The sequence below is a fragment of the Dermacentor silvarum genome, chromosome 9 (genome assembly GCF_013339745.2).
Source record: "Dermacentor silvarum isolate Dsil-2018 chromosome 9, BIME_Dsil_1.4, whole genome shotgun sequence".
Lineage (NCBI taxonomy): Eukaryota > Metazoa > Arthropoda > Arachnida > Ixodida > Ixodidae > Dermacentor > Dermacentor silvarum.
In genome coordinates this window covers 66,984,199-67,011,257 of record NC_051162.1, presented here as the reverse complement: position 1 = coordinate 67,011,257, position 27,059 = coordinate 66,984,199, and the positions used below count along the sequence as shown (strand labels likewise).

The following is a 27,059-nucleotide window of genomic DNA, read 5'->3' as shown; positions in this document are numbered from 1 at the left end:
ATTATCCCTCACAAAGTCATTTATGGTAGATGTGGCATTTGCAATAGCATAGTTCAGATCGGTTTAATGCTGATAAGCTGACAAAGCGACGCGAATAGGTCATATTAAAGAGCCTCAAGAAGAAATTTTATTCTTCCGCTTAGAAAAGTCAGAATAATCTATTGCACTGCTTGATTTTATAATGTCCACGAGTGACCGCGCCCGCCTGTCTTAAGAAAAAGTCGCTCCTACATCGTCACGTATTTACGACCTTTACCTGGTTACATAAGAAGGACAAGAAACTTTCCCAAGTTTTAGTGACAGTTAAGGAGTCGCTAAAGAATGCCCGCTGTGCTGTATGCGCAAACAGTTCGAAGTTTTGCTCGGACATTGGATGGTCACTCGTTTTAGAGATTTTTCGGCCAAACTCGGAGGTTCACGCTGGTCATTGAATTTTAGCGAGTGTGGGCAGGCGGATTGAGCGACATGACGACTATATACCTCGTTAGGGTGCTGCAGCTCGTGTGCCTGTTCCTACGGTGCCACAGTGCTATATGTGAGTAATATTGCATATGTGTTCATTTTTCATACCCGTCTGGTGTAGCCTGCTACGCGTGCTGCCAGGCGGACCTCTTTAGCATTCAATAAAGAGCTTCTCTCTCTCCTTGTAATGCATGTAACTTGCGCTATGTATTACTGCACACTCCGACAATACGAAAAAACAAACAAAAAAACTAACAAGGCACAAAATGCAGATTGAAAACTGTTGAGCTCCCGGTTTCCTGCAGTTATTGCTTAAGGTTTTATGGAAGTATCACGTTAACCGACATTAGTGTTGCTCAACTTGCTCAACACCTATTGATGAGCAAGTCGCTGCATCACAGGTGTTTTGAGTTCAGTGAAGTAAAGGTAGCTTCAAAATTGCAGTGCTTGCGAAACAGAATTTTATTTATTTATTCACAGTACCTTACAGGCTCCTCATCGGAGCATAGTGTAAGGGGGGCGTTACATGGTTAACTATAACGTAACATATATGGTGACAAATACAGAAAAAATGATATAGATATGTGCGGTAAATAGCAAAGTGACCGTGGAGTTACAAGGCATCATAACACGCATCAAAAAGAAACATAGGAACATGAGCTAAAGTGTGTAATAAAATTGCTTATTAGAATCGCAATGCTCGTTCTCAATTGAGTATACAGATCGAATAAAACAAGTTATACAATGCTTAACATAAAATTAATTTCAAGAAGGAAAAAAAAAACAGGCGATAATGTGTCCGAAGCAAGTAAATATCGTATTCAACAAGTATTTAACAGTTAGAACGCAGGCATGAAATGTTCATGCAGACGGCTATGGAACGCTCGGCTATCTGCAATGGAGGTGATATCGTCAGGAAGATCGTTCCAAAGTGAAATGGCACGCGGCAACGCCGATGAATTAAACGCTTGCGTTTTAATAAAGATACGCTTTATGCTAACGTGACATGTACACCGTAAATTGTAGAAATGTAACACACTTCTACTAACTGCTGTAATTGACGCCTGATACCGACATAACAAGAACTCAAATAGGTGCAGCCTCAGAAATAATTAATTTCGGCTTACCTCTGGTTTTATATTTTTTTCTAGTACCGAAATTTCAAGCTATTGTGTACCCTGAGCTATTCGATGCGCGTGATGATGAAGACACTAGAGTTGTAAGAATCAACGACGATATCACACTCAACCTTAAGCCAAGCGCTGTCCTTCACCCGGAGTTCTTTTTGAGGACATATCGGCAAGGGGTTCCACAACACACTTATGTAAGTACTGCCTTTTTCTCTCTTTTTTTAATCAATTTGCATTACGCATAAATGCATAGTAAGTGCGGGGCTGATATTTATCATCTACAGAGTGAATTATCAATGCATAACGAGATAAAAACTAAGTAATGTAACAACATTAAGTTACATTGAAACCTTCATTAGTTAGTTTTTATCATGACACCGGTGTAGACTGAAGCTAGAAAGGGGCAGATGCACAGTACTAGGAGGGCTTTCATCCTGGACTGCATGTAAACATTGGATGGTAAGGATGATAATGAGATCCACTTGATGGCTTTTACATTTTTGAAAAGAAGTGTTTACACCGCAGCTCTTTTGCAAATGCGTGGTTTAAATAGTGTACAGTGAAAAGCCTATTGTGTGTGCATTTATCCGAAACGTATTAGAGTTAGAAATCTCACGACATATATTTTATCATTACTGTAGAATAGTCTTAATTTCTTGACTAAATAAAAATAGTACAAGCGAGACCAATGTGTATTGTTGGCTCCTTTATACCCGTGTGGCAATTTAAGAGGTAAACTACTGCAACCATGAACAAACTATCTTAGACAATACTGATTTTAACATACCTTACATTCATTCGTTTAATTTACGGTGTACATGCCGTCATAGCTTTAGATAAGTCGCACATCTTTATAATTCATGTTGCATACAAAAATCATTTTGGTTCCGATTTCCAGTTTAACATCGAAGCCCTCGAGCAAAACTTGTACGACGATGAAAAACACTTTGCGGCAGTCATTCTTACTGAAGAAGACGGTACTTTGCAATTGGTGAGAATCTGAACATAAATTTTAACAATTATCATTGGGCAGGAGAATGGGTAGCGTTTTCATAATACTGAATAATGCGTAAAGCTGATGGCAGGACCTCGGAACAATACAACGCTTGATAACTTTCTAAGTTGATAACGCCTTTCTAAGTTGATTCAACGATTTTAGCCTTTAGCTTTCTTCATCAGTCTTCGTGTTTAATCTATAGAAAATTGTTGATGAACCCTGCGCTTGATTCGTTCATAATAGTGACAGTGTTGCGGCTGAGAACAAGTGTTCTTTACGTCATTCATTTACTATAAGAGCCGTTCTCTATACCTTCCCGAACATTACGGACTTTAAACCAAGCTGAAATGGCTTTATTCTTTCGTACTAGTGGTTGAAGAGGTAGCACCAGATAAGGAACTTCATCTTTCCTTTAAAAAAAAACCCACTTTGTGATACATTTATTTCAAAACTAATCACAGGAAAAGCACTTTACCGATTTTGTGAGATGTGGACGAGAATCTCCGTGGCTGACATAATTACAGGCTTAGGCTAGATAACACACACTTCGGGGTGGCTTATTTTGTTATCCAGACTAAAATTGGTGGATTTTTTTGTCCACATATCATATTTATCTCAGTTATTGAAGTAACAGGAAAGTGAAAGGCCACTCCGTATCTACTCCCTGGCCATGAGACATGCAGTGAGACAGCAGATGAGACAGCAGCGACACATGTTGGCACACTGCTGATGACGTGCTTCTAGAGCAGTTCTTTCTGAAGACAGAAGTATAAAAATAGTTTTGAAACAAGTATGTTTTTTATTGCACTAGTGAACTGAATGCTTCATTACAAAATAGGTACCCTTTTACAAAGAAAATTATTGTCGAATATTTAGTTTAAAAAGCTGAAAACAATACTGCATGTATTTTGGTCAGAGCTGGCAGTCGCAGTCTTAATCAGCAGGCTGCTGTGTAAAAGCGCAGATGTCTTGGAAGGGAGTGTGTTCTGTCAGCAATAGTTAAACTATGGGTAGCCGAGGTAATTTATAAATATGCGCCCTATTCAATTCGGTAGGTGGATGAACCTGCCACAGTCTTTCAAATTTATATACATATTTGGTCCCAAGCAATCTGAAGGACTAATTAATAGTATGTATTGGTAATTATTTATGTGTTTTGCCGTTGGTGCCCGAGGATAAAGCCCCACACCGCGGATAAACAGCCAGCACTATATCTCATCTATATTCGGTGCTTGTTGTCTATACCTTGTATGGTCTTTAAATGAGACCTGAACACTCATTATTTCCGTTTCATCAAGTACACATGTGTGAAACTATCACATGTTAGCAAAAGCAAGGAAGCACAAAGGATCAGTGATCGACGTTCAACGATTTTAAGGGCCTCATACCTCTAGTTCAGGTGTCCGGTTGAGCACGGCCAATGCCACTGGTTCTACACTTCATCCGTTTGCATATATGATGGTCTAATGGGGTTTGTAACATTGTTATGGAAGTCAACTGCGTGCTGCGTGATCAATCGGATATTCCGAAAACTTACGCCGTGAGAAGTTATCGGCCAGTCCTTTATTACTAACAATCTAATCTAATAATCTAATTCGTGTCGTGATTGTCTATATCATGATACCTTTAATTACCCTTTATCATCATACAGGGGCATACCCCCATCTCATCACACTTATGTATCCCGCTGTAAAACAAACGCACTGTCATTAGTTTCACTAACGACGAATAAAGCAATACTTCGTCTGAGCACGAATACATTGTTGTGCTTGGGACGGGGACCATATTTCACGGGATTGTCATGGTTATAAATTTGTAACTGTCACAACAAGTTTGACAAGTAGGGACGTGCTACATCTTATCGAAGGCAGAAAACATACCGTATCCTGCAGGTACTGGGGAGTTTGCTAACGCGCCGTGAATGAAATTCTTACTGCTTTGAAGGATAGCTGCAAACATTATAGTGTAGGTCAGAAACACTCTATATTAATTTGAACTTGGCACGGATCTACTAGATTAGTGATTGCTTACACAATCTAACTGTTTCAGAAAGGCGTCGTCGGCCCTAACTTGAAAATAATGCCTGCCATGGGCATGGAGCGTTCGGAAGATGGTCGCCATCCTCACATCTTAGAAACAATTCACGACACCGACTCCGATCACGTTTATGGTGTGTATGACGAATATTATGTTATTCAGCGAAGTATTTTATGCTAACAGCACTTTTTTAAACGTGTTTGCAGTGCGCCTTTGCTAGAGATGCTTGTAACAACTCAAATAGGTTCCGTTGTGTAGCATTACACGGACACTGCAGACAACTTGGGCTAGGCTTGCCCAAACGCTGTAACATAAAAATATCCCGATGCTGCGACTCTCTGATCCAGCTGCGTATAAGTTTTGGGAATAGGCTAACGTGCGATTAGGTTAGGGGTATGCAGAGCTAACACGGGCTAGCCGACCTAATTTTCTCCCCGTCGCTTACTCAGCATGCGCAGCTCGGAACAAACATGGGTGGTAACGGCATCATAATTCTGATGAATTGTCGTGGATGTATTGTAATTTATTCACGCGTATTCTGTGACAATGTACTTTGTTCGTTACATTTGTTTACATTTGTTGCTACAAATATTGTAAGAACGTTGTTACCTGTAAGTGCCGCATCATCTGGAGGAATGGAAGAGAGTCGGGTAGACATTTACATCAAAAACCCCACATCAGCTTCAAACGAGATGCAAATATAAATATTTAAATATTTCGAAAAAAATTCAAATGACATGAATGGCTATAGAGAGCGCAACCATTGCAGTAACAGCAGGAGCTCAAGCAAACTCGGCAGTTTACGTGTAGCACAGTGCATGCGATTCAGAGGCCTATACGCTTCAAAGGCAGACTAACACGCCATGTCAAGTCGAAAGCTTTGGCCGTGTGACGTAAAACAATTCAATTTGTATTATATTCCAATTTCCTGACGTAAAATTAACGTAACCACCAACGTAAGCGTTTTCTTATCTAAGTGGCGTACAAGAGGCGAGAAGCCCGAATAAGTAGAGAAGATTTCTGTGGGATTGAGTTATCGTAACAAAATTAAATAACGTCGTGAGGAGAGTCGTGACGGCGTCTGAGACGTACTGGTCCGTTTCTCCTTGCTTAGTTTGCGTTGCATGGTCGAAAATTCTGGTGGCATCAAAGGGGGAGATGAAAATGCCGCTAAGACAGGTAACCAGCAAATAAGAGTTGGTAGAGCCATGTCGCATACGTGCCAAAAGAGTGAGTGAGTGAGTGAAATAACTTTATTGAGGTCCAGAGAAGACGCAGGGGACACCCCGCGCCACCCGGCTAGTCCCACGTAGGGACCGGCAAGCCGAAAGTATTCGAGAACATTTCAACACCGAAGCTGTTCTTGGTCGACCCTGTGCCGTCGTGCTGCTTGGCGTCACGCTGGTCATGTCATCTGGGAGCCAGAGCGAGGCAGGCAGCTGCGCCGCGCCGAGAGGGGCCAGAATGAGACAGACAACTGCCCCACACCGAAAAGGGGGCGAGTGAGTCAGGCAGCCGATGAGCGTTTGCGAAAGTAGGTCTGTGAGAGAGGCTCGGTGGGGTATAAGACGCCCGACGTGAGCGCCAGCGAGAGCTTGCGCGGGAACGGCTCCGCGCTCGCAAAGCCATCCCCGAAGTCCGTCGTCAGGGCCGTCACTGCTAACGTCTTGATGCTACGGAAGAGTTCCCGTTGTAGTGGTCGGGAACTTCAACATCAAAATTTTACGGGAGAACTGGATTGTACAGTACATGGCGTGCGAAGGTTGGATTAACATGTTTTAGCAATGCGTGCGGAAAGCAGCCAACTACAATTAGGGGCACCTGCGTTGACTTGGTCTTCGCGAACGTGACTGACCTGCAGGCGGTAGGTGCGCCACTTGCTGTATACCACAGCGATCACAAAGCCGTGGTCACGAGGTGTAAGCTGGCGACAATAGCGTCAGGAGCCCACGCAACACCCGGCAACACAAACTGCAATGGTGAGCAAGACCAAGCAACGCAAACGGAACGGCCCGATAACGAATGAGGTACAACGCAATCTTAAAGCTACGACCAGTGTTCCACTCCGTGAAAACGCAAAGAACAGCTCCGCTGTTCCTACAGTTATCGCAGAGTGGAACTGGTCGGAGTTTTTTATTTGCCAAGTAATTTTTTGATTTATTATACGCAACAAAATTCATTCTTACCGGCCCCACCACCTAGACAGTGCGCCGGAGCAATTGGTCGGCAGCCATCTGTTATTCCAATCAGAACGGGACATTTTCGGCTATTCCCAAAATGTTTGTTTTATTCGGCATTATAATGCAGTAGCAAGGTAGTGCGTTGGGCGAGTTGGTGCATAGCTAAACAAATAAATTGTGGCGCGAGGAAAAAAGAAGGCAAACCAAGGGGAGACAGGATAGGGCACCCTATCCTGTCTCCCCTTGGTTTGCCTTCTTTTTTCCTCGCGCCACAATTCATTTGTTTAATTATAATGCAAGTTTAGTGCATACACCCCATTTTGACATGCTTAGCATTCGCGGTTTTGAGACATCGCATGACAGCTAGTTAGACAGGCGGCGAAGTAGATGCAGCTATTACGCCTGGCCAGTAGGTGCCCCCCCCCCCCCACCCTAAAAATATATGACAGCGGGCTAATGACAAAAAAAAGCCGTAATCGGCCATAATCGGCCTAATCTTGCATAATTTGTATGTACACGTCGGGACGTCACCTGACCGACACGCGAAGTGGGCGCGTTCCAAACATTTTTAACCATTCATGGTGGGCTCATGGCAGAAATGGAATAGAAACACCTTGGGAGTAGCTTTGCAGTATAGCGCCCCTTGGTCGAATAAATTAACATGTAGTTTATAGTTCCTTTTCTTGCTTTTCACTGTTCTTCTTTTCTTATTTTTTTTCTTGCGAAGTAAAGCTCAGTGGTCGGGCTGGGATAGTATTGTTCGTTGAAAACACGCAGGCTATGCGTCCTACTTTAGCAGCTATAACGTTTTCACTATGTGCATTGCTATTTGACAAAGTGACAACGTCTCGACTTAATTAATCAGCATGTTCCTCGCACCGCAGGTAAACTTCCAGAGGAAGGGCTAAACAAGATCTCCGCCCGCTCGTTGAAGTTCGATGCGAGTAAGTAAACGTGTGCTGTCAAACTCTGCGGTCAACTATAGCGTGTTGCAGCGATGGCAGCTAGCAGCTCGGCAGTCAGCGTGTTGTGTTCGCCTTTTCCGTTACTCCGACAGCCTTCGTCATCTCCTCGTCCTGAGTTGTAGTTTCAGTACAAGGCGAAAAACTGAGCTCAATTTTGTCCTGCAGCGCCATTAGAATTGCGCTGGACAGTACCTAATGCCTCTTCGTCAGTAAGGTATGGAGAGCTGGACGCCCGAGCCTAAGCACTCTGTCGAAGATTTAGCGGTTGGTAACTCGGGCGGGGTATCGCGCCCCACATAGAGTCAATGACTGGTAGCATCTGCGCATCTAATACATCTAAATGTATGCTACAACTGCCTATATAGTTGCGCGAAAGTATGGAAGTATATACAATTAAAAAAAGTAACGCACATATTTGATTTGTGACAAACTGAAAAGAATCAATCAATACATAATCGAAAGAAATAGCTCATGAGCAGTTTACGGTGTGAGCTGCGAGAGTCAGCTGATGTCGCAGTAACAAGCGTGTTTAAAAACTATTAACCTACGTCGGCATTGCGTGCCCAAAAGGCCAAAAGCCTTTGTGCAGCTTTAGCGTCATTTAGAGCTCTTTTTGTAATCTCTATTACGCCTGGCCAGTAGGTGCCCTTAGTAATTGGACCTATTTGTGGACCGATTGATGGTGGGTGGCCCTATTGGCTAAACTCCTTAATCACTTCTAAAACCCTGGAGTCAGTCAAGTCTTCTGATTTTATTTTCAGCTGCTTACAGCATCGACACTGTGTACCCCGAAGTATTTATTGTGTGTGACTCAGAGTTCTATAGAGAATTCAAAGACGAACAAGACATGCTGTTCTACTTGATGGTCGAACTCAAAGTAGTGAGTAGGCTTCCGCAATCTGACGAAATTTATTGCCTATTTTAAGCGTCCTTTCCTTTTCTTCTTTTTCAGGTAAACCTCCGTTATAGGACAGTGTCAAACCCTAAAATCGTGCCCGTTTATCGCGGCGTTGAAATCACCGACGTAAGTGTTTCAGCACTCTTCTTTCTGGATTCCGCAGTACTCATATGAGAATCGAGTGCACTAGAACGAAATGCAGATATCTTTTTTTCTTCGACCCTTTATACAAGCATAGAACCTAGTCCGAGTTATAACAAGTTGATAATTATCCTGGTGTTACCCAGCCCACCAAATGGACTAATAATATATATTGTCACCGATAGTAGTGGGAATAGGGCAAGCGCAGAGGCGCAAGAAGAAAGAAGTGCTCGTGCTAACCGCCGCCGTTTTCTCCAGAGGCAGCTGCTCTCAATAAACTTCGTCAGCACCTTTTGAAGGTGCGTTGCAAAGTGGTGGAGGTGCGGGGTATTTCTCACTCAAGCCGCAGACTCCTCCTGGGAGCAGAAGCTCCAGCCCTGTGTTAGTCTATACTCCCGTCCATCGGACCAGCCGCAGGTTCCGGGGACTGCCTCCTGAAGACACCGCAGCGCTTCAGACTACCCCAACCGGTATGGAACGCGCAATGACGAGTCGGTATGCACTTCAGAATCCACTGGTGCCGAAGTTGTTCCATGGCGACGTGTTCGAAGACGTCGAAGACTGGATGACCGACTTCCAGCGCGTCGCCGAATAGAATGAATGGGACGACGCAACTAAACGTAGAAATGTCTACTTTTGCTTGGAGGACGGCGCGCGTACATGATTTCAAAACCGTGAGGAGCAACTGACGTCGTGGCGCGAGTTCCGCCGTCATCTACTCGACACCTACGCCAGTCCTGATCGCCACGAACGAGCCGAACGAGCAGTTCAGGTCCGCGTCCAGCTTCCCAACGAAAGCGTTACCGCGTTCGTCGAAGATATGACGCGTCTCTTCAGACGAGGAGACCCTGGAATGACCGAGGACAAGAAGCTGCATCACCTGATGCGAGGGGCGAAGGAGCAGCTCTTCGCTGGTCTGGTGCGCAATCTTCCGAAGACTGTCGCCGAAGTTCTATCTGAGGCTGTCAGTATGGAGAAGATGCTTCAGCAGCACTCTAACTTTTACGAGCGGCAAGTGAACGCGACTACGGCATGTCGACGTCCATCGGAAGCCACATTGAGAACCTTCGAGACCTCATCCGCACCGTTGTGCGCGAAGAGATACTGAAGGTTTACGGCACCCCACAAGCCACGGTGAGCTTCATTGCGAGTGTTATAAGAGATGAAGTGCACCAAGCGCTCCGGTCCACAGTTTCTTTTTCTAAAACCGCGCCTGCACGTTTCGTACACCACCGTGCGACCTACGCAGAAGTCTTGCGACAGCCTGCTTCGTCCCCGCCCCTGTTTGTTCAGGCCGCTCATCCGGTTGCACTCCCACCAGCCCAACCGGTGCCGTACATCGAGGAACGACGCATGCCTCCACCGTTTCCCCATGCCGTTTCTCTGGTTGTGCTTCCGCAAGAGCAACCGGCGCATTACGCCGACGATCGACGCATGTCTCTTCGGAAGTCAGACGTTTGGCGCACTCCGGATCGCCGTCCTCTGTGTTTCCACTGTGGTGAGGCAGATCATTTGTACCGCCAGTGCTCATACCAACGCCTCGGGTTGCGGGGCTTTTCCGCCTACTCGCCGCCACCCCTACTGGGCCAACAACCTCGGGACATCGAGGATTATCTGGCTCAGCAACGCATGCCACCGCGGCACCGCCTACCAGGCGGCAGTCACGCTCGCCGTCGCCAAGGCGATTTTCACCATCGCCCCAGCGGTATTCGAGCGGATGGTCGCCAAGTCCCCGCCGGGAAAACTAACTACAACGACCTTTGGGGGTGAGGCCACTGACAGTCGACGCGCTAAAGACCTCCGATCGACACGAGTAACGAAGGGTACCGGTCCGACATCAACTGCAGCTGAACGGAATGACCGGCTTTCGCTCGACATACCGGTGGTGATCGACGGTTACGCGATTAGCGCTCAAGTGGATACCGGAGCGGACTATTCTATATTAAACGGGAAGATGGCGACGTTTCTGAAGAAAGTAATTATCCCTTGGCATGGCTCGCAGATTCGTACGGCTGCTGGTCACGTCGTTACTCCACTGGGATCCTGCACGACAGGAGTTCGAATTAGAGGATCGACATTCGTGGCGAGTTGCCTTGTCCTACGTGAATGCTCCCGCGACGTCATTCTCGGAGTTGACTTCCTGCAGAAATACGGCGCTGTTATTGACTTACGGGGAGGTGTAGTCACCTTCTCAGTCGACCAAGCAATCGACACAAACGACGACAAACGACGTCACGACGCGCTACATGTTTCCGCCGAAAGTGTTACGCTTCCTCCACGAGCCAGTGTTCTAGTGGAAGTGATGTGCGGTGGAATGTGCGAAGGTGGAGTGGTCGCAGAAAGTAACTTAGCGCATCTACTGACGCAAGGTGTTTGTGCGGCCAAGGTGTGTGCTACAGCATCGTGATGGCCGATCTAAGTTGCTAGTCACCAACTTTAGTCACGAGCATCGACACCTCTTCCGCGGTACTTCGATAGCGTTTGCCGAAGAAATAGAACACGTTTGCTGAATGTTTTGTCCTTGAACCAGTGAGGATGGCTGACAAGTCACTGGGCAACGTCGACATTAATTCCGAGTTATCGAACGACCAACAGGCAGCACTGCACGAGCTCTTGCTTGAATTCAGGGCATGCTTCGCAACCTCGTCTAAGGTACGCCAGACTTCGGTTACAAGGCACAGGATCATCACATGCGACGACGCACGCCCGATACACCAGCAGCCCTACCGCGTGTCGGCAAAGGAACGCGCAGCGATTCGTACGCAAGTAGAAGAGATACTTGAAGACGGCGTGATCGAACCTTCCAACAGTTCATGGTCGTCTTCGGTCGTTCTTGTCAAAAAGAAAGACGGAAAGCTACGCTTTTACGTCGACTACCGGAAGCTCAACAACGTAACTAAAAAGGACGTGTACCCACTGCCACGTATCGACGACTCGTTAGATAGACTGCGGCGTGCCCAGTACTTTTCTTCATTCGATTTGAAAAGTGGATACTGGCAGATCGAGGTAGACGAACGAGACCGCGAGAAAACTGCCTTTGTGACTCCCAACGGCCTTTACGAATTTCGAGTGCTCTCTTTCGGTTTGTGTTCAGCGCCAGCAACTTTCCAGCGAATCATGGATAATGTCCTCGCTGGATTGAAGTGGCAGACTTGCCTTGTGTATCTTGACGACGTAGTTGTCTTTTCTGAAACATTTGAGCAACATCTTCATCGCCTGCGGCATGTGCTAGAAGCGCTCCGATCAGCTGACCTCACGCTTAAACTAGCGAAGTGCCACTTCGGTTGTGAAGAGCTCAAGTTTCTCGGACACGTCGTCAGCGCCGAAGGAGTTCGACCCGATCCCGACAAGCTTGCCGCTGTAGCAGCTTTTCCTCCTCCTGCCGACAAGAAGGCCGTCCGACGCTTCCTGGGCTTGTGTGCGTATTATCGCCGCTTCATCGACAACTCCTCTCAGATTGCAGAACCCCTGACTCGCCTTACCAGGGAAGACACGCCATTTGCCTGGACGAATGAGCAACAGGCGGCCTTCGCTGAACTACGCCAACGCATGCAGTCAGCACCCGTCCTGGCACATTCCGACGAAGAGGCTGATACCGAGGTGTATACTGATGCCAGCAACATCGGCCTTGGCGCAGTACTCGTCCAACGTCAAGATGGCATTGAACGAGTAATAGCTTATGCTAGCCGCTCGCTGTCCCGTGCCTGAGGCGAACTACTCTACTACAGAAAAAGAGTGTCTCGCGGTCGTCTGGGCGATGACGAAGTTTCGCCCTTATCTTTACGGCCGTCCCTTCCAAGTGGTGACAGACCACCATGCTCTATGTTGGTTGGCGAACATACGCAATCCTTCAGGACGGCTGGCACGGTGGAGCTTGCGGCTACAGGAATTCGACGTCACCATAGTTTATAAGTCTGGCCGCAAGCACGAAGACGCCGACACGTCGCGTGCTTCCACCGAATCTGTCAGTCGACAGTCAGAGGACGACGACGGCTTCCTGGGCGCCCTTACTACGTCGGAGTTGGTCAAATGGCAGCGTGACGACGCTGAAATTCGACCTCTCATCGACCACTTAGAGGGCCGTCAAACAACCATGCCACGCCATCTACGTCGCGTCTTGACGTCCTTCTGTCTACGAGACAATGTGCTGTACAAGAAGAACGCCCGCACGAATGACCCAGCCTACCTCCTAGTAGTTCCCAAAGACTTGCGGGACGATACTCTTTTCGCTTGCCACGACGAGCCTACATCTGGCCACCTCGGCTCCTCACGAACGCTTGATAGAGTGCGCGAGATGTATTACTGGCCCGGGCTTTCGGCAAGCGTCAAACAGCATGTTAAAGGCTGCCGGGAATGTCAGCGACGAAAGTCACCACCCCTGAAGCCCGCCGGGTTATTGCAACCCATCGAACCACCTCATAAGCCATTCGACCAAGTCGACTTGGACATTCTTGGGCCTTTTCCTCTGTCAACCGACGGCAACAAGTGGGTGATTGTCGCCACTGGCCATTTAACTCGCTATGCCGCTATGCCGTGCGCAGTTCTTCATGTGTCACATTGTGTTGCGCCATGGTGCCCCAGCCACTGCTATCACAGATAGAGAAACGGCGTTCACGGCACAGCTCATGGACGAAATTTTTTCAACTAAGCCGCACCAGGCATCGAAAGACGACCGTTTGCCATCCGCAGTCCAACGGCCCTAAGGAGCGATGAAACAAGACCATCACAGACATGATCTCTATGTACATCGATGTCAAGCACAAAACATGGGATCGTATCCTGCCTTATGTGACCTTCGCGTATAATACCGCCGTACAAGACACAACGCGCTTCACACAATTTCGCCTTGTTTACGGCCGCGAAAGTACAGACGACGCTGGACGCTATGCTTCCGTGCCACGACGCCGAGCACCTAACTACTGACGCCGAACAATTTGCTCAGCGCGCTGAGGAGGCTCGCCAGCTCGCGCGGCTGCACATCGGTGAGCAGCAGCACGCAGGTGCACGGCGCTATAACATCCGTCACCGGCAAGTTCGCTACAGTCCCGGAGACCAAATGTTGGTGTGGACCCCTGCTCGCAACCGTGGCCTTTGCGAAAAGTTTCTCAGCCGGTATTTTGGCCCATACAAAGTGCTGCGCCGCATTAGTGACGTGAACTATGAAGTCGTTCCAGACAGTGCGGCGCAAACACGGCGTCGACAACCACCTAGCCCTGACGTAGTTCACGTCGTACGCATGAAGCCCTACGTTGCGCGTTCGTGATTTTTACGCTGCCATTTGCACCTAATGCACTTGCCTCTCTGTTTCTAGAGAGGTAGAGAATTGTTTCTAGCTACGCTGCTGTAGCTCTCACTGTGTTCTGTGCGCGAGCATCTTCATTGTGCGTGTTTTGTTCTTGTTTTTTTGTTGTTTTTTTCCCTTTCCCACACCACTTCTTGAGCATCGAGCCGATGCTCTTTCTGAGGAAGGGGGGAAATGTCACCGGTAGTAGTGGGAATAGGGCAAGCGCAGAGGCGCAAGAAGAAAGAAGTGCGCGTGCTAACCGCCCCGCTCGATAGTTCTCTCTCGCCGCCGTTTTCTCCAGAGCCCAGCTGCTCTCAATAAACGTCGTCAGCCCGCGTTTGAAAGCGCGTGGCAATATTTTATAACTTTTTCGAGACCTCGGCAGGAAATGAAATATCGCAAATATACTTATCGAGCCGCTGAAGTGTTTGATTGCGAGAGTATGCTCAGCGAACGCTGCCTTGTGCGAATGTGTGTCACCTATTGCTACTTTCTTTTGCTACTGATGTTTCGGCCTTGTAGTAGCCTTGATGAAAGCATGTATTAAAATTGGTGCGCATTTTACCACAACCAGGCTCACTTGGATGTGACTCACTTGTTTACCAGTTTGCAGCGTACTCATTGTTTCTTTGCGAGGAGATACTGCACCCTCGCCTTCTGTTTTAATTATGCGTTAATATTAGCGCGGCATGAGTAGCTTGTCTTTCCTGTTTCTACGTACTCTGCTCAATATCTTATCGTTGTTTTAATGTAATCTTTCAGATCGGATGTCTTGTTACTTCTCACCTCTTCCATTCTTATTTCTGTTTTTCAATTCACTCCTTCTTGAAGAGTAGGCAAGCATTGAGTCGCTTCTGGTAGCAGTTACCAGACTAATTCCACTTTATCTTTCTATCTGGCCATTGCATATATATCCAAACACAAATTAAATCCGGAAGAACCTGTCTCACGCTGAATGCGGAGGTCAATGCAATTGGCATTAAAGCAGTGTAGCGAAATAACACATTACCACTGCCAAAAGGCTAAATCAATGAGGCACGTATGCTGCCGGGCTCCTGTATCATATGCTTCCATCTGAAGACGTTGCGCCATCTATCGCCGGCGCGACAAAATCCTGCGCGTGACGCGTAGGTGCCTAAAGAACCACAACCCTACGCATTAACAGGTTGCGCCACAACTACACCGGATATGTGCCGCTCTTGAATGAACATCTCGCCAACTTAGATCTCTGAGTATGTGCTACTGAATGTGCGCCAAGCTAGGGAACATTTCTCAGAGTTGGCAGGCACCGGCGGTTCTCGTCTCCGAGGCCACGCCTGGACTCCTCGTCAGAGCCACCTGATGTCGGAGCCTGTCTAAATTAAAGAAGTGCGAGACAGGAGCCTGGTTGCCGCACGACGCGTTTCTCAGCGTTCGCAGGCACCGACGCGCCATGCATTTCGGAGGCCACGTGCGAGCTTCACGGCGGTGGCGCTAGATGGCACCACGTGTTCTTGAAGAAGCGCGAAAGAGAAGTCCCGCTCCAGTACCCACCTCATACAAACTCGTTTCGACGGTGGCAATACGGTTTTTGTCGCTATATTGATTCAATGTTAATTGCATTAGCGTCGACAGTTACTGTGAGATGTGTCCTTTTGCATTTTGCAGTCGTTAGAGAGTTTTAGGTTAGGGGACGCTAGCGTTAATTCGGCATGCGAACCGCCGGGCGTACAAAAGAAGACAAAGCGAGCACAAAGAGCGCAAACGGCCCACAATGTAATTTGCGTCCCCCAACACTTGGGTGCGGCTGGCGTCCCCTAATCTGAAACTCTCTAGTGACACGTAGATGCCGTGGCTGGGCATAGAATCCGGGACCTCGTGCCTAGCACCCGAAAAACAAAGCCAATAAGCAAAGACGGCAGGTTCCTTCGTGTCAGTATGATTTCTTTGTTGTGTTTGCGCCCTTCCGTTTTTAACGACGCGTTTCTTAAAATAGAACATTGTTCAAATTTAGCACTCGTATTTTTCTATTGCTCTGTGGGTCAGTGTTCTACGTGGCAATTTTTTTGAGCGTAGTATATATAAAAAACCTCTCGGTCTTAAGGTTCTTTGCGTTTACTCACAACTCTATTTCTGAATGACGGGGTTGCTTTATCTGAAATGTAAAATACTTTACAATATCAAAGAATTCGATGTGGTGCTACAGAGGAAAATTATTTGGCATGCGTTGTTTGTTACAGTACAGGCGAGAGCACAAGTACTATCATTATATAGGTGCTGGAATAGACTGCTCTGAAATCACTCTACTCAATTGTGGACTTCGTGAAAGAAAACAACGGAAGCTACGGTTTATACGACCTGGTCTACTTCGCAACAGGGTGAGAAAAGATTTAGCCGCTCTAATGCTACGACATATTAGGAGACGTGATTTTGAAGACAGGAACCCTAGAACAGCAAGACAAATATGTGCGCTTGAACAATTATGAGATATAGTGCATTCCATGTAGACAAACGCCAATTCCTTAGGTTGCAATGTCATGAATGCGCGATATAAAATAAGCCAAGGTAGTGCCACTCTGTGACTACCTTCAACGAAGTGAGAAAGTATCAGGTAAACCCAAATGGCTGCAAATATGCAACCTCATTACTTATGCACTTGCAGCACGGCCTTACTTTCGTTCCATTGCTCTTTGTGCGGTCCTTAACTTGTTCTCGAGCTTCTTTGTTAACCTCCAAGTTTCTGCCCCGTATGTTAGCACCGGTAGAATGCAATGATTGTACACTTTTCTTTTCAACGACAGTGGTAAGCTCCCAGTCAGGATTTGGCAATGCCTGCCGTATGCACTCCAACCCAATTTTATTCTTCTGTAAATTTCTTTCTCATGATCAGGGTCCCCTGTGAGTAATTGACCTAGATAAACATATTCCTTTACAGATTCTAGAGGCTGACGGGCGATCCTGAATTCGTGTTCCCTTGCCAGGCTATTGAACATTATCTTGTCTTCTGCATATTCATCTTCAACCCAATTCTTGCACTTTCTCGATGAAGGTCCTCAATCATTTGTTGTAATTCCTCTCCATTGTTGCTCAATAGGACAATGTCATCTGCAAACCGAAGGTTGCTGAGATATTCGCCATCGATCCTCACTCCTAATCCTTCCCAGTCTAAGAGCTTGAATACGGCCTACTGCTTTCATATTTTAAATGGGCTCTCACAGCGACCAAAACAACTTGCATTTGTACTGCTTGAGTGTTTTACTTTCTAGTCTAGGAATAAAAGAACAAGAGTAGGCTCCAGTGTTTAATCTAATGTTAACTAAGCTACTAAAAGCATATATTTTTTGCGACCAGAGAAGGCAAAGGCCACTTAACCAAACTTTCTGATGGGACACTAATTTTCATGGCGTTAATTACTGTATGAGCGTGTAATCATTGAGAGCAGATCAGCACAAGCCTCTAAAACGCTACTGAGTTCAGGATGCGTTACGTTTGTGAAAAGATATACTGAGAGACTGTAAAAATGTTTTTCAGGAGAGATATGATTGCCGTAGAAGGCTCGAAGCAAGAGAGCGTACTTCAAGGTGAGTTCTTTATTTTTAATATCTCATGGCTCATATTTTGTTAAAAAAACGTTAATTTAGAGGTGATATTTGGAGTATGTGCCACCTGGGCCCGCTACCGTATGCTCCGCCCAGAGTCTTTGGTAGATGCGGCACCAAGGGGTGCAGACTAAAGAATGATTCACTTTCTTTTAGTTATAACTTAAAAAAAACGTTAAATTATTGTAAAATATACACCTGGAAGAAATAGGGAAGTTCATGATCCTGACTGGGCTCGCTCCCATATGCTCCGCCCAGTCAGGAACATGAACTTCACTATTACTTCCAGATGAATATTTTACAATTATTGAACGTCATTACCATAATAATTAAAAGAAAGTGAATCATTCTTTAGTCTCCACCACTTAGGAGCAGCATCTACCAAGGACCACTCTCCCCCCCCCCCTCTCCACCCTGTGATGCTCGTCGGGTCACTCCACTCTCCTTGGCAGCAACTCTATGTGTCAAGTGTTTCTAGCAAAGCACACAAAAGAGAACATGTTTCACATGTTGTGCAGGTTTACAGCTGTGCTGCTTCTGCTGTTGGCGTGGCGTCAGCGTCGATAGGGTTGTGACATGCAGAGGGGGCCAAGATAGAAAGTACTGAAAATCACTTATCGCCGGAATTAGCTAGTAAATGTCAGTTGAGCGGCCTAGATAGTTGGATTTTTTGTTTGGTCATCGCTACAGGGAACATCACAAGAGTTGGACGAACGCAGTGTCAGGCACAAGCAACACAAACGTAGCGCTATTCCCTTTTCCGTACTTTCACTTCGCCATAATGGTTCGTTGTATTACTGCAGTAGTGAGTTACTAACACATTTCTTTAAACGGTTTTCAAAAAAGCCAGTTTTACTGGGTTGAGTATGAAAACTGCGACGTGAGAATTTTTGTCAGCGCGACATGTGCATTTATATTTCAGGTTTCATTGGTAGCTTTTACCAGAAAATAGGGCGAAGGTTCCCGCATTTAAATTGGACCCAGATTTACGCATTATAGCACCGCAATACAGCCGGTCTGTTTTTCTTTTCTTTACTTCAAACACTAAAAAACAAAATTCATTGCCATTCCACTCTGTGAAGGTGGACGATCAGCAAAGCTGGGTATGTGGTGATTGACCGTTGCTCCGGTGAAATGTTTCAAGTTTGCGGGATCGGGGCCACATGGACGGTTACGCTTGGCGTCGGCGGCCCGCTCATCGTCCGTGGTCGCCTTCCGCCGCCGCCGCGCCCATTCCCGTTTAAGGCGAAAGCCTTTAATGGCTCGTACTCGCGGCGTCCGAACGTCGGTCCGTGAGTGCCCTGGAACGGTGCCAGCTGTGGCCTCTCTCCCTCACACTCTCTCACCAATCACGTGACGGCACAGCGGCACACGCGGCAACACTCCTTCGTCAGACATCTCGTTGCAGCAGTCGAGTTAGTCGGATGGCTCCCAAGCGGCCCGGTGATGATTCCACGGCAGGAGGTTCGGAGAAGGGCCCCAAGAATGTGTATTCCCCCGACACCAAAACGCCAGAAGAAGAATGAGCGAATGCGCATACGGCGGTAGTCAGTCGAATGGGCGTAGGCTTTCACCGAGCCCACTTTGGAATTTACAAAGTCGCCTTCAATTTTTCTGTTCACGCCGTCGTTATTGGTAGGCACGCTTTTGTTCTTGAAACCATACAACACGCGGCCTACCCATTTAACAGTCAGAGCAGAACTGAGGAAATGAGCCTACGTAGAGCATTACGTCAGGAGACAGAATACACTCAGATTGGTAGGCACTAGTTTGAATACGCGGGATGGCTTACACGCGTATGGTGCGAACGTAGACGTGGCTAACGCAGGTCAGTGTTGTATCTGTTCTTATCAGCCTAATGTCTCATACGGGTTGTATTTAAACCCATGATGTTAAACTTAATTTTGCAAGCTGGCGGATCCTCCGCCGCGGGTCGGCCCGGTACTGCACTATTTTCGGCTTAGGCCCACGTTCTTGGTCTACGGACACCGATCTGCAGGAAACGAGCCATATAGAGCTTCGCTGTAAAATGAGCTGGAAATTTACTCGAATTAGGTCACTACAAATGAATTATCTGCCAAGGTCTCCATGCATTGCAAGAAATCCAAAGCAATTGATTTACAAATTAATATAATTACATAAATAAGCTAAATAATGAACTTTACCGTGCATGTTTACATGGGACGGCTGAAGAAAACATCCGTAAAATCTAGTTTCGCGTTTTACATTCTAAAATTCCTGTTTTCATAAAAACATTGTCGCAGTTTCGCCCGAAATGCGAAGCATCAATTGCGATAGCAAATTAGTAGAGAGCTATACGGAGCAAGGATAGTAGTTTTATCAGCTGTATAAACTTGGACATGCAGCAGCACCAGCAACGCGCAGAACTGTTGTCGACGCCGTTGGCGTTTTGACCGCGTTCGCACCGAACGCGCACGGCGTTGGCTGCGCGGCGTTGGTGCACGGCGTTGGTGACTGTTGCCGGTGCCTCTGGGGGCGGCTCGGAGGTTTTCGACGAGATCAGAGCAGAAGATAGCGCCAACCTTTCCCTTTCCCTCAAGAACCACTTATCATCATCATCAGATCAGATTGGGACACTCGTCGAGAAGCGTCGGAAATCTTACCCACCTTCTCGCCTCGCAACGTTTTAGGAGCGAAGCTCCTTATAGCGGCAGCCGTTCCGTCCCCGTCGTAGCAGTAGTAGTGTGTAACCAGTCTGAGAAAAATGAGAAAAGAAATTCCGAAATTGCGTCCGTAGCGCGGAATTGAACCAGGGACCCCTCGCTTCCGAGCGCGCGGCGTTAGCCCACTACGCCACGAAGCGCACATAGACACATGCACCACATGGCAATAAATACCCAACATTAACGAAAGGCCGCGTTTCTAGCGCGTTTCTAACGCGTTTGTGCTAGCGCGTTACGGCCCGTGTAAGAAGCTGGTGTAAGACGCTGTGGCCTCTCCGCCTTACCTTCAACGCGTTTCGAACGCGCTGCCCAAGGCGGTGGCAAGTCAAGTTCAAGTCGAGGAGCGTTTATGAATACGGGGGGTATACTCTCTCAGCAGTCATGTGATGGCGTCGGCAAACGCGGTGCACGTTCCGGCATGTGTAAATGGCTGCGTAAGACGCTGTGGCCGCTCCCCCTTACTAGAGAGTACTGCACGTTTCTAACGCGTTTGTGCTAGCGTCCCCTTAAGCGGGAGATCCGATGATTCCCTCCGGAGCTTCGCCCACTCATCATCATTCACCCCGTGGATATGCTGTGATTTTTTTTTATATAAATACGCACTTGGTGCCGCAGCTAAACGTTGCCTCCCTACCTCCCTCCCGTGCCCCCACGGCCTTTGTCGCGATGGAAGTAGTCGCTTTTGCTCTCTATATATGGTGATTGTAAAGGAAGAAAGAGACACTTAATTCTGCAGCCCTTCAGGGTGGTGGTGGTGGTGGTGAAAAACTTTTATTTGTACGACAAAACGTACGAGGAGGTATGCTCGGGACGACCCTGAAGAGGCCGCCCCTTACAAACACTAGGTGGAGTCCCTAGTACGGGACCCCAGTGGCAGTAGCCGCCGCCTGGGCGCGCTTAACCAGGGCCTTTTGGGCCCGTAGGTCTGAGCAGCCAAGCAGGGCAGCCTCCCAGTCCTCCCGGGTAGGGTTGGGTAAGGGGAAAAGGCAGGGTTGGATGGGCAAGCCCACACCATGTGGTAGAGGTCCGAAGACTTCTCCGCACAGTGCGGGCAAGCTCCAGTAAAGGCCGGATCGAAATGTTTAAGAGCCGCCGGGCACAGCATAGTGTTCGTGAAGAGACGGAGCAGGAGACGCTCCTCCTCCTTTTTGAGGCCTCTACACGGGCGGGGGTAGAGATTGTGGCCGGATTGATAATAAGCTGTAATTTCTGTATACGAGTAGATTGGGTTTGGGGTGGAGTCCTGATCGGCGGGGTCAGAGAAATAAGGAGCCCGGTGAGAAAGCGCGCGGGCGGCAGCATCCGCTGCCTCATTTCCCTCTAGTCCCATGTGAGCAGGAGCCCAAACGACGTATCGGGGGTCGGGGTCCCCGGTTCGGCAGCTAGATTGAAGGACGCGATAGGCCAGGAATGGTATCTGACCCTGTTCGTAGTTCCGACAGGCCCCTCGCGAGTCGGTAATGATGGTTTGAGAGCGAGAATCGGATGCAGCCAACGCGATGGCGACTTCCTCCGCATATGTTATGTCTCTAGCGCGAAAGTTAAGGCCGTTAACTGTTTTGCCTTCGTGGACCACCGCGGCCGTAAACCATCCCCCATGGTGAGGGCCGGTGGCATCCACGTAGAAAACGCCGGGTTTGGAATCATAATGGCGCGCCAGGGCCTCCGCCCGAGCCAGGCGTCTGCCATCATGGTGTGTGCATGCCATGTTCCGGGGAAGAGGGCGCACGTGCAGGGCATAGCGCCATTCTTGTGGCGTACGTACGCGCTCTTCCATCTGTCTGAGAGGTTGGAGGTGTAGTCGGGCTAGGAGGCGGCGACCCGACAGTGTCTGAGAAAGACGTGTGAGTTGGTTGGTAAGATGAGCTTCCTTGAGCTCCCGATACGTATTCACCATCCCCAGGCCAAGAAGGCGCTGGTTAGAGGTGCTGACCGGGAGATCAAGGGCCCGCTTAATCATCTTTCGGAGGATGACCTCAAGGGCGTCCTCCTCATGCTTGCGGAGATGGAGGTATGGAGTCGAATACAAAATTCTACTAGTCACAAATGCATTAGCCAGCCGCAAGGCATCTTTGCATCTGAGACCCCCGCGCTTGTTGGAAACCGGGCGGACCATACGGCCCACCTGGTCCCCCACCTTCCGCAGCTTCCCTAGTGTTGTGTCGGACCGGCGGTGTTGGTTGATGAAAAGTCCGAGGACTCTAATTTCGTGTTGTTCAGGGATTCGACCATACTCTAGAGAGAGAGCAATTTTGGACGTGCATTTGGGCGAGGGGCGGAGATGCACGAATTCAGACTTTTGGGGGGAACATTGGAGGCCACAAGCGTGAGCATATCGGTCCACTATGGTCGCCGCTTGCTGCAGGTTGGCCTGCATGTCTCCCAAAGAGCCTTGCGTGGCCCAGATGGTGATGTCGTCCGCGTAGAGTGCGTGTTGCACCCCCGGGACAGTCTCCAGCTGGGCAGGCAAGTTCTTCATGGCCAGATTGAACAATAGGGGGGAGAGGACAGCGCCCTGTGGTGTACCTCTGGACCCTAGAGTGTATGGGCCATGTTCGGTGTCCTGTATGTGCAAGTATGCGTGTCTCTGTGTTAGAAATTGTAAGACGTACTGAAAAGCGTTACGCCCGCAGTTGGTTTGAGAGAGATGAATTAGGATAATTTCATGAGTGACGTTGTCGAATGCTCCCTTAAGGTCCAAGGCCAGAACCACCTTGTCGTTATGGGGGCATTCGATGGGGTCTAGGACTTCCCGATTAAGTTGGAGGAGGACATCCTGTGCGGATCTGTGGGGGCGAAACCCGAACATGGTGTCCGCAAATGTGTTATGGTCTTCCATGAAAGTAGACAACCGGTCCCGCACCATCGTCTCCATTAACTTGCCCACACAAGAGGTGAGAGATATGGGGCGGAGGTTGTCCGGATTTACGGCTTTGCCAGGTTTAGGAATAAAGGTGACAAGTGCTGTCTTCCAATCGATAGGGATGGGCACTTCTCCCAGCCAGATAGAATTGAAGTATGCCAACAGTGAATTGTAAGTCGAGTCTGGTAGGTTTGCCAGGAGCTTGACTGTAATTTTGTCCCGTCCGGGTGCAGTGCCACGTTTCATTTTGGCCAGGGCTGCCTTCAGGTCATAAAGCTGGAAAGGTTGATCCAGCTCGGCATTCTCAGAGCCTGCATATGAGTATGCCGTCCCTCGGGTATCCTGGGTAGTGCACAGGTATTGGTCCCTGAGCTTGTGTGCTAGCTGAGTTGTGTTACCAGCAAAGCCGTGGATGGCGCGCTGCAAGTGTTTCTGCGTTTCAGTGCGGGTTTGTGTGGGGTCAATGAGGGCGCGAAAGAGACGCCATGTGTTTCGGCTGGACATTTGTCGCGCAGCCGTATTGCAGCGGCTAACCCAGTTCGAGTCGGCGAGCTGGGCCGCATACTCTGCCGCCTTCTGGGTAAGCTCTGCTATGCGAGATTTTAGTTGCCTATTGTGTTTCTGATGGCGCCATCGGCGGACGAGGCTGTGCCGGGCTTCCCAAAGGTGGAGGAGGTGGTTATTCACATCCGAGACCGCCTCTGAGAGTTTGATGTGTGTTTCCGTAGAACGCAAGCTAGAAACCAATTGCTGGGACCAGGCCTGGTAGCCGTGCGTGTGTATGGGAACAGTGTCCTGCCAATTTTGTCTGAATTTCGTCCAATCTGGGATGTGGGCTTGTTTGAAGGGTCGTGCCGTGGGGCGTGTGCGAATGGTTGTGTTGATGATACAATGGTCGCTACCGAGGGTTTCCTCAGTATTGACCCAGTCGGCGAACTGAATGTTGCGTGTGAAGGTCAAATCCGGACAGGTGTCCCTGGTCACGGAGTTGCCAATCCGAGTTGGGTGGACAGGGTCAGTGTGAAGAGTGAGGCCCAGCGTGGACGTAAGCTCCGCCAATTTGCGGCCACGCTTCTCTTCACGGCGGTACCCCCAGACCCGACTGGGGGCGTTGAAGTCGCCCACAATCAGGAGGGGGTCCCGGCCCGCAACTCTCAGCGCACGACTGAAGAGGTCCGCGAATGAGACGTTTTGGAGTTTCGGAGAGCAGTATACATTGAGGATGTGAATGGATGGGTCCTGTTTGCGGAGCGGGAGGAGAGTCACCATTACGTAGGAATAGTCGGTTTGGAGGTCAAGATCTACCTTGTTAGCTGTGTAATTTCGATGAACGCATAGACAAGACGAGGGGTCCTGCTGGAACGTCGAATAGTTCGTAAGGGTGGCGCCCTTCCCTGGCTCTTGGAGGGCAACCACCGCGGGCAGATGCTCGAAGGTTGAGAGGAAAAGTCGGAGGTCCGCTCTCTTGGTGCGAGAGCGGAGGCCCCGACAGTTCCACTGGGTTATGATGATGGGGGACGCCGATTTGGAGGGGGCAGAACGCCTAACTTTAGGGGTTCCCGCCATGGTTAGGTTGGGCGTTAAGAGTGAGTGGAGCTGCCCCAGAGCCAGTAGGCAGGACCAGAGTTTTGGCATCTAGGCTGCCAGGGTGCAGTCTTCGTCATCGTCAATGTCTACAATGCGACGCGAAAACTTGGAGAGCACGGCGCAGAACGTGCGTTTGCTCTCCGACGTGCGTTCGCTCCCCGTAAAATCCCGCGTCCCTGGCGCCCTTTCACTCGCACATACAGCGTCCGGAGCGCGGCGACGATTTCATCGCCGTTGACGTCATACGGAACCTCATGGCGACGGCGACGCCGACGGCAGAAATCCGCTTTGGAGTGTCCATATAATTGCTATCGCAATAAAAATTATGCAGTACCTGCGTATCTGACGTAACCAGTTTTCATTATTTTCTTTTGAACATTCAAAAATCACAATATCGTGTTTTCTTTACGTTTAAGGCTTCGCCTTTGTCGCATCTGCTTGCACCGAGAGGCGTCAGCAGCTAGGCGAAGACAAAGCCTATAGTTACGTTGGAATTCGTATTATGGCACACGAAATGGGGCACACGTAAGTATTATTCGAACTTCAATAATTGCTTCTTCGCTCAGCTACAATGCAATGCAACATCGTGCAATGCCAATTGCAATTAACGAACTCATGGCCATTACGTGCCATAGGATTTCTCAGGTGTTATGCTGTCATATATTCTTAAAAACAAATACTCCAAGCTTCTAATTTAATTCCTTGCTTCATGCATTCGTGCCATGCACAGAGACAATAACGAGTTTCGTTTTTGCAAGAGAGAAAAGATCGGTTTAATTGTAGAAACATGGTCGTAAGACTGCATATGTCCAGATAAGTGTGTATTGTCGTTGAAAAACTGCGCTTTAAGTCACTTTTATTCAGCATGTGATCTGCTTTCTATACCGCTGCTGGTGGTGATGGCAGTAGTTATGTTGCAGCGGTCGGGGTTAGCATGGCATGCTTAGCTGGCAATTGTTCCACCTGTGCATCCCGCACGTTGTTTGCTAGAACGTTCGTTGTTTAATAAAAAAAGCACACGTAACCTGGTTATATAACATTTGGCATGTTATATAACCAGCCAGTCGGTTCATACTCTTTAGCATCGTCTTTCGTTTTCCAAACCTTTCACATTATCAGCGGTATCTGATGTCAGTTACTAATTTTTAATAACACTCCTCTCAGTCTAGGGCACACATGAAGTCCTCAAAAGTGAGGTTTGTGTCTAGCACCCCTACCGCCGCATTGATGTCTCTTGACAATTTTACAGCACGGCGATTTCATATGTGGGCACGTCAGCTGGCCTCCCATCCGGATCATGCTAAACCCGCTGCTGCTTTTTACGCAGAATTTTGCTCCTAAAAACAACGGGAGTAACCGCTGTTGACAAGGATTCTTCATGGCCCTTTCTTCGCGCCGCCATCGACAGCGCTTGCGCACCTGATACACCCGGATATCGGCTCATGTGGATGACACCGCCTTCATGTTTTCGGCACCTGTCTTTATAAGAAGCTCGCCGCTAAGGGATCACTTCAGTGGGCACGTCAGCTGGCCTCCCATCCGGATCATGCTAAACCCGCTGCGGCTTTTTACGCAGATTTTGCTCCTAAAGACAACGGGAGTAACCGCTGTTGACAAGGATTCTTCATGGCCGTTTCTTCGCGCCGCCATCGACAGCGCTTGCGCACCTCATACGCCCGGATACCGGCTCATGTGGATGACACCGCCATCATGTTCTTCGGCACCTGCCTTTATAAGAAGCTCGCTGCTAAGGGATCACTTCAGTGGGCACGTCAGCTGGCCTCCCATCCGGATCATGCTAAACCCGCTGCTGCTTTTTACGCAGATTTTGCTCCTAAAGACAACGGGAGTAACCGCTGTTGACAAGGATTCTTCATGGCCGTTTCTTCGCGCCGCCATCGACAGCGCTTGCGCACCTGATACGCCCGGATACCGGCTCATGTGGATGACACCGCCATCATGTTCTTCGGCACCTGCCTTTATAAGAAGCTCGCCGCTAAGGGATCACTTCAGTGGGCACGTCAGCTGGCCTCCCATCCGGATCATGCTAAACCCGCTGCGGCTTTTTACGCAGATTTTGCTCCTAAAGACAACGGGAGTAACCGCTGTTGACAAGGATTCTTCATGGCCGTTTCTTCACGCCGCCATCGACAGCGCTTGCGCACCTCATACGCCCGGATACCGGCTCATGTGGATGACACCGCCATCATGTTCTTCGGCACCTGCCTTTATAAGAAGCTCGCCGCTAAGGGA

The 27,059-nt window shown here is 48.5% G+C and overlaps 1 protein-coding gene and 1 non-coding gene across 2 annotated transcripts in view; both read left to right on the top strand.

Annotated features, from left to right (window-relative positions):
* The first annotated feature begins 284 nt into the window (after positions 1-284).
* LOC119465283 (uncharacterized) overlaps positions 285-27,059 on the top strand; it is a 35,327-nt gene continuing 8,552 nt past the window's right edge. The window contains exons 1-10 of the mRNA XM_037726080.2: positions 285-535; positions 1,614-1,786; positions 2,491-2,583; positions 4,639-4,759; positions 7,691-7,750; positions 8,533-8,651; positions 8,724-8,795; positions 16,314-16,451; positions 17,605-17,654; positions 25,223-25,331. Of these exons, the coding sequence (XP_037582008.1) occupies positions 466-535; positions 1,614-1,786; positions 2,491-2,583; positions 4,639-4,759; positions 7,691-7,750; positions 8,533-8,651; positions 8,724-8,795; positions 16,314-16,451; positions 17,605-17,654; positions 25,223-25,289 (963 nt within the window). The 5' untranslated portion in view covers positions 285-465 and the 3' untranslated portion in view covers positions 25,290-25,331. The remainder of the gene's footprint in view (positions 536-1,613; positions 1,787-2,490; positions 2,584-4,638; positions 4,760-7,690; positions 7,751-8,532; positions 8,652-8,723; positions 8,796-16,313; positions 16,452-17,604; positions 17,655-25,222; positions 25,332-27,059) is intronic.
* On the top strand, positions 19,456-19,647 carry LOC119465473 (U2 spliceosomal RNA). Its single transcript, XR_005194889.1, has one exon. It is a non-coding gene; the product is annotated as a U2 spliceosomal RNA (small nuclear RNA).